The sequence below is a fragment of the Candoia aspera genome, chromosome 4, assembly GCF_035149785.1.
Source record: "Candoia aspera isolate rCanAsp1 chromosome 4, rCanAsp1.hap2, whole genome shotgun sequence".
NCBI lineage: Eukaryota > Metazoa > Chordata > Lepidosauria > Squamata > Boidae > Candoia > Candoia aspera.
The window spans coordinates 107,803,841-107,817,629 of record NC_086156.1 but is presented as its reverse complement, the minus strand read 5'-3'; the positions used below and the strand labels follow the sequence as shown (position 1 = coordinate 107,817,629).

At 46.1% G+C, this 13,789-nt stretch overlaps 1 protein-coding gene across 1 annotated transcript in view; it reads right to left on the bottom strand.

The window, feature by feature from the left end:
* The window catches only part of LOC134496966 (vomeronasal type-2 receptor 26-like), a 33,759-nt gene extending 26,737 nt beyond the window's left edge, over positions 1–7,022 (bottom strand). The window contains exons 1-2 of the mRNA XM_063302681.1: positions 6,930–7,022; positions 5,790–5,844 (exon numbers count right to left, since the gene is read on the bottom strand). Of these exons, the coding sequence (XP_063158751.1) occupies positions 5,790–5,844; positions 6,930–7,022 (148 nt within the window). The remainder of the gene's footprint in view (positions 1–5,789; positions 5,845–6,929) is intronic.
* Between the last annotated feature and the right edge of the window lie 6,767 nt (positions 7,023–13,789).

Below are 13,789 nucleotides of genomic sequence, written 5' to 3'. Positions count from 1 at the left end.
AACCAGTCCGTTGTTCCGTGGTCCGTTCTTACTGTTGCTACTTGGTCGTTATATAGATTCTTCAGGAGGCAGAAAAGATGACTTGGTATCCCCATACCGCTAAGAACTTGCCACAATTTGTTATGGTCCACACAGTCAAAGGCTTTAGAATAGTCAATAAAACAGAAATAGATGTTTTTCTGAAACTCCCTGGCTTTTTCCATTATCCAGTGGATATTGGCAATTTGGTCCCTAGTTCCTCTGCGTTTTCTAAAACCAGCTTGTACATCTGGCAATTTTTGCTCCATGAATTGCTGAAGTCTACCTTGCAGGACCTTGAGCATTACCTTAGTGGCATGTGAAATGAGTGCCTCTGTTTGATAGTTTGAACATTCTTTAGTGTTTCCCTTTTTCAGTATGGAGATATAAGTTGATTTTTTTTCCAATCTGATGGCCATTCCTGTGTTTTCCAAATTTGCTGGCATATAGCATGCATTACCTTGACAGCATCATCTTGCAAGATTTTGAACAGTTCAGCTGGGATGCCGTCGTCTCCTGCTGCCTCATTATTAGCAATGCTTCTTAAGGCCCACTCAACCTCACTATTCAGGATGTCTGGCTCTAGCTCACTGACCACACCGTCAAAGCTATCCCCGATATTGTTATCCTTCCTATACAGATCTTCCGTATATTCTTGCCACCTTTTCTTGATCTCTTCTTCTTCTGTTAGGTCCTTGCCATTTTTGTTTTTGATCATACCCATTTTTGCCTGGATTTTACCTCCAATGTTTCTAATTTTCTGGAAGAGGTCTCTTGTCCTTCCTATTCTATTGTCTTCTTCCACTTCTGCGCATTGCTTGTTTAAAAATAATTCCTTATCTCTTCTGGCTAACCTCTGGAATTTTGCATTTAATTGGGCATATCTCCCCCTATCACTGTTGCCTTTTGCTTTCCTTCTTTCTTGGGCTACTTCTAGTGTCTCAGCAGACAGTCACTTTGCCTTCTTGGTTTTCTCTTTCTTTGAGATGTATTTTGTTGCCGCCTCCTGAACAATGTTGCGAACTTCTGTCTGTAGTTCTTCCGGGACCCTATCTACTAAGTCCAGTCCCTTAAATCGATTCTTTACCTCCACTGCATATTCCTGAGGGATATTAGTGAGCTCATATCTAGTTGATCTGTGGGTCTTCCCTAATCTCTTTAGTCTGATCCTAAATTGTGCAAGAAGAAGTATGTGATCAGAACTACAGTCAGCTCCAGGTCTTGTTTTTACCAACTGTATAGATGACCACCACCTTTGGCTGCAAAGGATGTAGTCAATCTGATTTCGGTGTTGTCCATCTGGTGAAGTCCATGTATAAAGCTGTCTCTTAGGTTGTTGGAAGAGAGTGTTTGTTATGCAGATTGAGTTGTCTTGGCAAAATTCTATCAGCCTATGTCCTGCTTCATTTTGTTCTCCCAGGCCATGCTTCCCTGTAATCACAGGTGTCATTTGACTGCCCACCTTAGCATTCCAGTCTCCCGTGATGAAAATAACATCTCTTTTAGGCGTGTTGTAGAGTAGGTGTTGCAGATCCGCAAAGAACTGCTTGTCAGGGCCAGCCTCGCTTCGCAATAAGACACAGACTCACTTAATGGATATTAAGGATTTCTGGTTTATTGGAATGATAGCTGACAGAACGAAAAACGGGAACAGGGTAGGTGGTGTGGGGGTGCCCCTTTTATACCCTCCTGTATTGCCCCGGGCTTCCCCACCCTGCTTTGACCCGATCCCTCTTGATGGGACCCTTGATGGCTGCCTGGGCGTTTTCCCGGTGTCTTCTTTTGTCTCCCAGTGACGGTTGTGTCCTCCGGGGCACCAGGTGCGTCTTATCTTCGTTCCTCTGACATCCTTCTTTTCAGCTGCCTATGGGTCCATGGGTGTGGGTGCTTTTGGGTGCTTGTGTTAATCCCTGGTTTGATTATCTCCTTCCTCTTTTCCTTAATGATCATGATCCACGTTGTGAGGCTCTTTGTGCCTTGCAACGAGGTCATGACATGTTGCCCCCCAAAAATGTTCTTATGGTGCTGGTTTCTCAGGGTATGCCTCGTGGAACCATCTTGTTAGTTGTCTAGCCATGACGTGTCGTGCCTGGATCCACTCTGGGTGTGAAAAATGTTTCCATTTCACGAGGTATTGTAGTGTTCTTTGCTTTCTTGAGTCCAGTATTTCTTTTACTTCAAAATGTTGTTGGCTGTCTATCATTATGGGTGGGGGCAGAGGTTCTTCCGTATGCCATTTGGATGTGCTCATTGGCTTCAGTAGTGCACAGTGAAACACTGGGTGGACCCGTCTCAAATTGTAAGGCAGTTCCAGTTTGAAGGTAACTGGGTTGATTACCTGTATGATTTTAAAAGGTCCAATGAATTTCGGTGCCAATTTCTTTGAGGGTTGTGAGGTCTTTATGAACTTAGTGGAGAGGTAGACCCTATCTCCCACTTTGTAGTTCGGTGCCTCCGCCCTGTGGTTGTCCGCATATTTTTTGTACGTGGTTTGTGCGTCTGCTAGGGCCATTTGGATGATTGGCCAGGTTGTTGCCAGCTGTGCCGCCCAATCATCTGGTGAGCAGGGCAGGGTTTCAGATTGCGGCAATTCTGGTATTGGTACAAAGTCCCTTCCGTAGACCACCTTAAATGGGGTGTGGCCAGTGCTCTGGTGTACCGCGTTATTATAGGCCACCTCTGCAAAAGGTAGTAGGTCTACCCAGTTGTCCTGTTGATAATTTATGAATGCCCTCAGGAACTGTTCAAGTGTTGAGTTTAGGATCTCTGTAGATCCGTCCATGTGTGGGTGCCACGCAGTGGACAGTGCTTGCTTGGTTCCGATTAGTTTTAAAAATTCCCGCCAAAACTTTGACGTGAATTGTGTGCCTCTGTCGGTCACCAACCTGTAGGGGGCGCCGTGGATCCTGTATATGTGTGTTAGGAACAAACGTGCCAGTTGTTGTGCAGAGGGGATAGTTGTGCATGGGATGAAGTGTGCCTGTTTCGAGAAATAGTCTTTTACCACCCATATCACAGTTTTTCTTTGGCTGGGTGGGAGGTCCACAATGAAATCCATGGAAATTTCTTCTCATGGGCGGGAGGGGCTGGCTACCGGCTGTAGCAGCCCGTGGGGTTTCCCTCCTTTCCGTTTGGTGGTGGCACATATGGGGCAGTTGGCCCCATAGTCTTTTACGTCTTTTCTGAGGTTTGGCCACCAAAGTTGTCTCCCGTTAGGTGGAGGGTTTTTACAAACCCAAAATGCCCTGCAGATTTGTCATCGTGCGATCTATGTAAGATCTCCCCGCGCAGTGATTTGGGCATGTACAAGGCTTTCCCTTTCCAGGCAATGTTGTCTGTAAAAGATACATGTTGTCGGTTGTTTTGCAACCATGTATCTTGCTGTAGTCCTTGTGTGAGTCTTTGTTGCCAGTTCGGTGAAATTGAGCGCCGGCTCCGATCGCTCCCTGCGGTTCGTGCTGGCGTGCGCTGATTCCTTGTCTGGCTACGCGTGACAGCTGGGCATCCGAGCTGTTTCTCGGTCCATACTGTCCCCACGATGTCGGAGGCTTGCATGTCGTCCTGTGGCTGTCAGGAAAGGGCGTCTGCCAAGAAGTTCTTCTTGCCCGGTATGAATTTCAGCGTGAAATTGAACTGGCTGAAGAACTGAGCCCATCGCACCTGCTACGGGCTGAGCCGTTTTGGCGTGCTGAGTGCCTCCAGGTTCTTGTGGTCCGTCCATACCTCGAAGGGGCAGGTGGCCCCTTCCAGCAGGTGCCGCCATGTTTCCAGAGCTGTCTTTACTGCAAACTCCTCCTTTTCCCATACGTGCCATCTCCGCTCTGTTTCGGAGAATTTGCGGGAAAGGTAGGCGCAGGGTTTTAGGTGGTTGTCTGAGTCCTTTTGAAGCAGGATGGCTCCGATGGAAAAGTCGGAGGCATCTGCCTGCACCACAAAAGGCTTGGTGGGGTCGGGGTGTTGTAGCACTGGCTCAGCTGTGAAGAGGTTTTTTAGTCTCTCGAATGCCATTTGACAGTCAGCTGTCCAGTTCAGTAGCGCCCCCGGGTTTCTCAATTTGCGCGTGTCCCCCAAGCCCTTAGTCTTTAGCAGGTTAGTTAGGGGCAAAATAGTCTCTGCCAGCCTGGGCGTGAACCCCCTGTAGAAATTAGTGAATCCAAGGAGGCTTTGCAGTTGTCTCCTTGTGCGTGGGTGCTCCCACGCCAGGATGGCTTGGACCTTGCTGGGGTCCATTTCTATCCCTTTAGCTGAAATCCTATACCCTAGGTAGTCAATTTGTTTTTTATGAAACTCGCACTTGGAGAGCTTAATGAACATCTCTGCCTTGCGAAGTTTCTTGAGCACTTCTTTTACCAAGCGTTCATGCTCACGTTCTGTTTCTGTGTAGATCAATACATCGTCGAGGTAAACCAAAACCCCCTTAAAAATGTGGTCACGCAGGACCTCATTAATTAACTGCATGAATACCCCCGGTGCTCCTGCCAGTCCGAATGGGAGTACCTTATATTGAAACGCCCCCAATGGGCAGTTAAAAGCAGTCTTCCACTCATCCCCCTCCCGTATCCGTATGCGGTAATAGGCTTCCCTTATGTCCAGTTTGGAGAATATCTTACCCTTTACCAGGTGGGACAAGATGTCCTTTATTAAGGGTAAGGGGTATTTATTTGAAATGCTTGCTGCATTTAATCCGCGGTAATCTGTACAGAGCCGCAATGACCCATCCTTTTTCTTGCGAAAGAGGACTGGCGCTCCCACTGGAGAGTTTGCTGGCTCGATAAAACCTCTCGCCAAGTTTTTGTCTACGAAGTCCCTTAATGCTGCCAGCTCTTGCTGGGTCATAGCATATATTTGTGGTTTGGGTAGGGGTACCCCCGGGACCAGTTCAATGGTGCAGTCCGTCTTTCTGGGGGGGGGGAGTTTGTCTGCCTCTTTCTCGCCGAAAACGTTGGCAAAATCCCTGTATTTGGTTGGCAGTCCCTCTGGCAGTGCCGTCTCTCTGTGTTCCACAGTCGTCGTCGCCCCCCCCATGGCTGCTTGGGGAACCCTGTTCCCTGAAGGTGCTTGGTAATGCCCGTCAGCAAACTTAATCTCTCTGGTTCTCCAGTTGATGACTGGGTTTTGCTGCACGAGCCATGGGATCCCCAGTATGAGTCGGGGTTGCCCCACCGGTGCCACGATGAAAGCCAATTTTTCCTCGTGGCTGCCGAGCCTTAGCGCGGTTTCTCCAGTGTATTGGGTGACCGGGCCCCCTCCCACTGTAGATCCATCGAGCTGCAAGAACACCAGTTGGTGCTGAAGTGGATAGCAGCGGAGGTTGAGTGCGGCTGCCAGGTCAGGGTGCATTAGGCTTTTGGAGCAACCCGAATCAATGAGTGCCCAGACCTTTTCAGTTTTATTTTGATGGGTGAGGGTAACACGGACGTAGAGGGTGGGGCATTCCTCACTCAGCCCTTTGTCATAGCGCCTGTCACTGTCCTCCACCTGTCCTTCGGCACCCCTTAGGCCAGGTGGTTGTCGTTTCCCGTCGGCTCGTCGGGGTTGCTTCCCTCCTCCTCTGAACTGTAGGGGACGTGTCTGCGTCGGTACTCCCCCTTCGCCGCTGGTCGCTTTCTTGGTGCTGGGGTTCGTGCGGTTTGTGCCCTCCTCGGGCTCTCTCTGGGTGTCGTTTTGGGGCATGCGGCTGCTTTGTGATCTTCCCTGCCGCACGTGAAGCATTGCCCTTTATCGAAGCGTCTGTCCCATTCCTCCTTCCAGGGTTGGGGTCTCACCCTCACCTGCCTTGCGCTGGTGCATGGGGGTCTTGCTGCCTCCATCTGCTGCATTTCCCTCCTTGCATGGAGGAATGTCTCATGAGCGTTCTCCGCTTCCGCTGCCAGCCGGATCCAACCCATCAGGGAGCTGGGGTTGTCGCGCCCGAGTGCCCACCAGAGGACGTTTAAGTTGAGTCTGTGTTTGAACTTCTCAATCAGTGTCGATTGAGACCAAGTGTCCACTTTTCCGGCTAGGGCTTGGAACTCCATGGCATACTCTGCCATGGAGCGCGGGCTTTGTCTGAGTGTCTCTAGTGCCCTTTTTGCCTTTTCTTGCTCCAGGGGGTCCCTGAAGTGCCACTCCAGCACCTGCAGGAATTCTGTGCTGTCCTGCAGCGCCCGGGCACCTGATTGGCACAATTGGACGTATCAATCGGCGGCCCGCCCTTTAAGTTTTATGGCCAGGGCATTGGTTTTGCCCCTTTCAGTTCTGAAGCAGGGACCCCATTCTTCGAGGTAGTACCTCGCGTTAGTCAAGAAAAAGGAGAGTTTAGAGGGGTCCCCATCAAACTTTATGCCAAAGTCCTTGGCAGCTGTCCTGGTCTGGGTCCTGACGCCCTCTGTGTCATGCCTCGGGCTCTGCGGGAGCTGCTGCGGGTCGGGTTGTCTCCAGTTTTCTTGCAGCATTAGTGCCTCTCTCTGGGTCTCCTCGCAAGGTTGTCGTCCCATTGCTCGGGGGGGAGGGCGGGGCGTTCTCCCTCGGTCGGGCTCCTGGATCCAGGCTCCGCCGTCGCCGTCGCCGTCGCCGCCCGCCGGGTCGTCCCTCTGCCTCTCATCCTGGTGTGTCTCCCGTCGTGGGGTGGGTTCCTGCGACCGAGCGCCGCCGCCACCGAGGTTGTCCTGCCGTCTCACGTCCGGGTGCACCTCCGATCGGTGGGTGGGCTCCTGGGGTCGGGTTCCACCATGGTCTCTGCCGTCCGCTGGGTATCCGCCCCGTCTCTCGTCCCAGTGCGCCTCCGATCGTCGGGTGGGCTCCTTGGGCCGGGTTCCGCTGTCACCGCCGCCCTGCTCGCCCCGCCGCCGTTCGTCTGGGGTTGCCTCTGCGCTGCCTCCGCTGTGGGGTCCCTGCGCCGCCGTCAGCTGTTGCAGCATCAGCCGCATCGCCTGCATCCCTTCCTCCAGCGCGTTGAGCCTCTCTGCCATCCACGGCTTCCCACCGAGGTGCTCGCCGCTCCGCTCACCCTCGCCGTTGGCCATGGTGGAGGACAGATTGTTCCTTGGTCCCTCCGCGGTGCCAGGCGCCCCCTCGCCTCCGTGCGCCCAGGGTGGCGGTTCGTCTCGCGCTTCCTCCAGGGTTGCCTGCGGGCCTGGAGAGGGTCCCCTCGTCTCACCCCCGGTGCCCTGCGGGGTCCGGGGCGCCGGGGTGGGTCCCTCCCCCGCCGCTTCCCCCCAGCTGGGTCCCATACTTACCGGGGCATTACATCGCCCGGACCTCAGCTGCATCCCGCCCTGCGGGAGCGGGGCTTCGTCGCCAGGCGCCGAAGGGTTGCGCCGCCTCGGTTCCTGAATTTCCATGCCTAGCTGGGTCCCTCACAAGCTTGTTGGATAGGTGCCAGGTGGAAAAAAAACATTTTGGGGGTTCCCGTTTTTATGTCAGGGCCAGCCTCGCTTCGCAATAAGACACAGACTCACTTAATGGGTATTAAGGATTTCTGGTTTATTGGAATGATAGCTGAAAGAACGAAAAATGGGAACAGGGTAGGTGGTGTGGGGGTGCCCCTTTTATACCCTCCTGTATTCCCCCGGGCTTCCCCATCCTGCTTTGACCCGATCCCTCTTGATGGGACCCTTGATGGCTGCCTGGGTGTTTTCCCGGTGTCTTCTTTTGTCTCCCAGCGACGGTTGTGTCCTCCGGGGCACCAGATGTGTCTTATCTTCATTCCTCTGATGTCCTTCTTTTCAGCTGCCTATGGGTCCATGGGTGTGGGTGCTTTTGGGTGCTTGTGTTAATCCCTGGTTTGATTATCTCCTTCCTCTTTTCCTTAATGATCATGATCCACGTTGTGAGGCTCTTTGTGCCTTGCAACGAGGTCATGACACTGCTCTACTTCAGCTTCTTCAGCATCTGTGGTTGGGGTGTATATTTGGATCACTGTGATGTTAGATGGCTTGCCCTGAATTCGAATTGAGATCATTCTATCATTTTTGGATTGTATCCAAGCACTGCTTTAGCCAGTTTACTAGTAATTATGAAGGCTACTCCATTTCTTCTGTGGTCCTCTTGTCCACAGTAGTAGATCTGGTGGTCATTTGATTTGAAGTGGGCCATTCCAGTCCATTTCAGTTCACTGACACCCAAAATGTCTATGTTTAATCTTGACATCTCACCAATAACCACATCCAATTTGCCCTGGCTCATAGATCTTACATTCCAGGTTCCAATGGCGTGTTGATCCTTAGAACATCGGATTCGCCATTCACCACCAGCACCGTCGGCCGCTAGCCATCCTTTCGGCTTTGAGCTAGCTGCGTCATCACATCTGGGGCTAGTTGAACTCATCCTCTGTTCCTCACCAGTAGCATTTTGACCATCTTCTGACCTCAGGGTCTCATCTTCCGATGGTATACTGACATATCTCTTGTTGTACTGATCCATTTAGTTTTCATGGCAAGAATACTGGGGTGGGTTGCCATTACCTTTCCCAGGGATCGCGTTTAGTCTGACCTCTCTGTCATGACCTTCCCATCTTGGATGGCCCTTCACGGTTTAGCTCATGGCATCATTGAGGTGCTCAAGCTCCAGCATGACGACAAGGTAATGATCCTTTGCTGAAGGAAGATCTGATATCTTAAGTTAATAAATAGAAGGTGAACTTTCCTCTTGTTCCATATTTTTGTCTCTCAGGGGAAATTTGTAGTTGCACAGAATGGCTGCCATGTTGAGACAGGCCTATGAACGGGGTCCTCCAATGATAGCCACCATATTGGTCTGATCATTACATTTGAGGTTGGGGATACATTTATCTTTTGTAGATTGAAATTCCAGTGCTAAATGATAAGTTGAACTTTCCTCAAGATAATTAGTATTGATGTAGAAACCAAAGCTTACAATGGGTCAAATCCCAGAATGTTGATTGATCTCCTTTACACCAAATGCTAGAGCCAAAGTATGTTGGTAATTATGAATGAGGAACCTTCAGTGAGAGCTTATGTCAATATATTTCTGCTTCAGAATTGGACAGTTGCTACATTATAATACATACACACAAACACACACACACATATATGTGAAAGATGAAAGATCCCCTGTGCAAGCACTGAGTCATGTCTGACCCTTTGGAGGGATGCCACTTTCATGATGTTTTCTTGGAGGGGTGGTGTGCCATTGCCTTCCCCAGTCGTCACCTTCCCCAGTAAGCTAAGTACACCTTGTAATTTAGGATTAACACATAAAATTCAGATAAAGTTCTCAAATTACTCAAGGTAGTTCTCACTTATAGGTGCAAGTTCTAGGTGAAAAAACAACAGAATGCAAGGAGAAATCTTTTCAGCCTTTTAGGCAATGCAAATATACGCTTTTGTCCATCTCTTCTGACTGGTATATCTTATTTTTCATGGGGGGTGGGGCCATTTCACTCAAAGCAAAAAGTAATCTTAGCTGCTTTTCATTTACTTAACAAGCTCAACGACTGATGAAAGTATGCTAGGTAGAGGTGCAAAAAAGAAATAGGAGGAGAGAGGGAGGATTTTTTCAACAGTTTTAAAAGAACTCTAGTCCCCATACTGATAATAGTCACTCTACATCTCACTAAATCCAGTGATTTAGGACATCATTATCTTTTTCTACCATAAAATGGTTGCCTGGATCTTGGCAGCACAGATATTGTACAGCCAAGTCTAGGAACATGTTGGCTACTGAAAGGAGGTCAACACCATCAGAAATGTTCATGTTACATGCAGGATGATCAGAAGGAATCAAGACTGGTATCAAATCTGCTGCTGAATTAAAAGAGGAATGTTGAATCTCAGCTTCCCCACCCACATCTCAGAAGACAGTATAGATTGCCTATGGAGTGTATGATCTCTGTTCCATTTTGGGCTCAGTCCAGTACAATACATGCATCCAAGGGTGGGTTTTTTAAAAATGTGCACAGTGAATCAGCAATATTTTTTTTATGGCAAATTTATATAGCAAAACAGCCAGTACCTTTCAAATGAGTGAATCATAAGATTGATTGTCATGATGTCTCTTCTTCATCCACATATTATTTCTTAAGATCCTGTATGGATCATCTCCAATAATAAATGACAAAACCAAAGAAGATTTCTTCCACCAGATGTTTCCAGATGGGAACCATCAGTATATGGGGATTCTTGATTTGCTGCTGCATTTCAAGTGGATCTGGATTGGTGTGGTTTCTTTTGATGATGACAATGGAGAGATATTTAAACAGGATATGCTTCCCGTATTTTCGCAACGGGGTATCTGTGTGGAGTTCTTAGAAACAATGCCCAAAATATCTTTTTCAGGTGACATTGCTGAAACAGCAATGGATTGGTTTGGAACTTCAAGTGTTGTCACAGGAAGTACTGCCAATACTGTTATTATACAAGGAGAAATACATACTATTAGTGTCTTAAGATCAATTTTCCACTTTGCCCAATTTTATGATATAACAGTTGAGAGCCGAGTGTGGATTATGACAGCCCAGATGGATTTTGCATCTCCTGGTTTTCTAAGAGATTGGGACATACATTTCCTCCATGGGGCTCTATCATCCGCTATTCACACATTCTTGTTAATGTTTTCTACTACAGATTAAGGTTACTATGGTAACTAATCATTTTGGCGGGGTGCAGAGGTTTAATTCAACTGTCCCCTTTTCAGATGTTGATTTTTGCACCTGGGGGGAAAAACTTGCCTGGACTTGTTTTAGGTTTCTGTTTCCCTTCTGTGTAGGCATGTAGCTGCTCTGAGAGCCTGCAAGAATGCAGAAGCCTTTTAAATATGTTTTGCTTTCTGTAAATAAATTGTTTTTATAGAAATGCCTTGTGTGTCTTTTCTGATGTCTCCTGGGCCAAAGGCTTTCCCAGCAATCTGCCAACAATTCTATCCTACAGGATTCCAGACCTTTAGGAAGGAAAGAAACCTTATCTCAGAAAACAGAGATGGCTTTATCAGAGTCTTCTGGAAAGATGCATTTAATTGTGACTTCTCAAATTCCACTCTGGATGAGAGAGATGAGTTGATTTGCACAGGGGAGGAAAAGCTGGAGACTCTACCTGGGACCCTGTTTGACATAGGCATGTCCGGCCACAGTTACAGCGTCTACAATGCAGTTTACATTACGGCGTATGCTCTGCATGCAATAACTTCATCCAAGTCAAAAGGGAGAGCAAAGATGAGATGGATAAGACAAAATCGACTGAATGAAGAGCCATGGCAGGTATTTTGCAGGTCAATTTAGAAGAGTTTTCTTTTTTTCTTTAAAAAAAACAAAACTTTATTGATTTTCAAAGTATAAGTGAAATACAAAATGTAGAGTACAGGAAAAATGGAATACAGAACTAAAGAAAAAAAGAAAAAAAAACCTATAAAAGTGCAGAAAATATATATAAAGTATAGAAGGAAAGTGACTTCTCCAACACAGATATAAATCCGTATTATACAAATGTAATCTCTTACCATTAATTAAACTTTTAGTAACATCATTTCTATACAATCAAGCCATTCAATCATCAAAACCCAAATCAAAACCTCATCTTTTTCATATACAAGCAAATAATCCAAAAGTGGTTTCTAAATAGAAATAAATCCAGTCACAGTATTTTTCTCTTATCACTGCTGTCAATTTAGCCATTTGTGTCAGTTCCATTAACTTACCCATCCATTCTTCCATTGTGGGAATCTGTGGATCTTTCCATCTCTGAGCATATACAAGCCTTGCTGCTGTCATCATGCTCTATACAGAAACCAAGTTCCATGCTGCTTCTCAAGCTGTTTGTCCTCAAACCCAAAAGAAACAGTTCTGGTTTCAGCTGTATATCCATTTTAAGAATCTTTGGATCATCACACATATGTGGTCCCAGAATTTCTAAGCCTTCTCACAGGTCCACCAAAGGTGATCAAATTTCTTTCACCATGAGAACATTTCCAACAAACATTTGATACCCCATTAACCATTTTGTATAGCTTATCAGATGTTAAATACCAAGGATACATCATTTTGTAGAAAGACTTGTTCAAATTATGATTCAAGGTAAATTTCAAACCTTCATTCCAAATGTTCTCCCACTGTTCAAGCATAATAGTATACACAAAATTCTTAGCCCACTTAATCATACAATCTTTGACATATTCATCTTTTAAATTCAATTGTAACAACATGTTCATCATTTGTACAAAGTTCCATTTCAAATTGTGTTTTTTTTTTAAATTAACAAAATTATAAAACTTTTTGTCCAAGTCTGACAATTGTGCAAATGCAAACCAATGACAAGTGTAGCCTTCTGGTTTCAATCATTCCTTTGTGTTAAGTTGAGGTTCACCTTCCACAAAATTCAACAAGTCTCTGTATCTCAACCAACTTGATTTCCCCACAATTTATCTTCTGAAGAAAGCTTCTTGAGGTGGCAACCACATAGGTACATAAGGAAAAGGTAAAGGTAACGGTTTCCATTGACATCAAGTCCAGTCACGTCCAACTCTAGGGGGCGGTGCTCAACTCCATTTCAAAGCCCAAGAGCCGGTGTTTGTCCATAGACACTTCCCTGGTCATGTGGCCGGCATGACAGTCACAGAACGCCGTTACCTGCCCGCCAAAGCGGTACCTATTAATCTACTCACATTTGCATGTTTTTGAACTGCTAGGTTGGCAGGAGTTGGGACTAGCAATGGGAGTTCACCCCGTCATGTGGATTTGAGCTTCCAACCTTCCAATCGGCAAGCTCAGCAGCTCAGCGGTTCAACCTGCAGAGCCACCGCATCCCTTAGGTGCATTAGGAGACAATCTTAATTTATGTTTATTCCAAACCCTTAATATGGTATGCCTAACAAAATTATTTTTAAAAATCTTTATTAACTTTAACTTTATCATACGACAAATAGGCATGCCACCCAAATCTTAAATCGTGTCCTTCCAATTCCAATAACTTCTGATTTTTGAAGTCATCCAATCCTTCATCCAGAGCAAACAACAAGCATCATAATACAGTTTCAAATTGGGTAAACCTAAACCCCCTCATTCTTTGGCATCTTATAGTAGTTTAAATTTAATTCTTGTTTTCTTCTCTTGCCAAATGAACTTAGAAATATCCTTCTGCCATTGTTTAGATGGTAAATCTGTTAAGATCAGTATAGACTGGAAAAGAACCAAATCCTAGATAAAACATTGAACTTGATCACAGATATCCACCCTATAAGAGATGATTGTAACTTGTTCTATCTTAACAGGTTTTTTTAACATCATTCCAAATTTTAACATAATTATTTTGGAATATCATGCAATTTATATTTCCTAACATCACCCCCAATATCTAACCTTGTTTTCAATTTTAAAACCAGTCTCACACATCAATGATTCTTGATTATGTGTAGTCATATTCTTAGTCAACATCTTTGGGTTATTTTTGTTGTTGTTTATTTACTTTAAAGCCAGCTAATAACCCAAACTCCTTCAATTTCTTCATCAGGTATTCAGCAATGTCCAAAGGAACTTTTAGTATCAAAACTAGATCCTCAGCAAAGGTCTTCAATTTAAAGATCTCCTTCTTTATTTTTAAACCCTTTATTTGATCATCTTGTCTAATATCTCTGTTCAAAACCTCCAAAACTATCATAAAAAGCAATGGTGACAAAGGGCATCCTTGTCTTGTCCCTTTCTATATCTGGCACGGTTCAGTGAAGTCACCATTTACAATAATGTTCACCTTTTGCAGTGGGTAAAATGACTTAATTACTTGAATATTTTTTTTTCTCCAAAGTCAATATTCTCTAGAACTTTAAACATAAAAGTCCAGTTCAA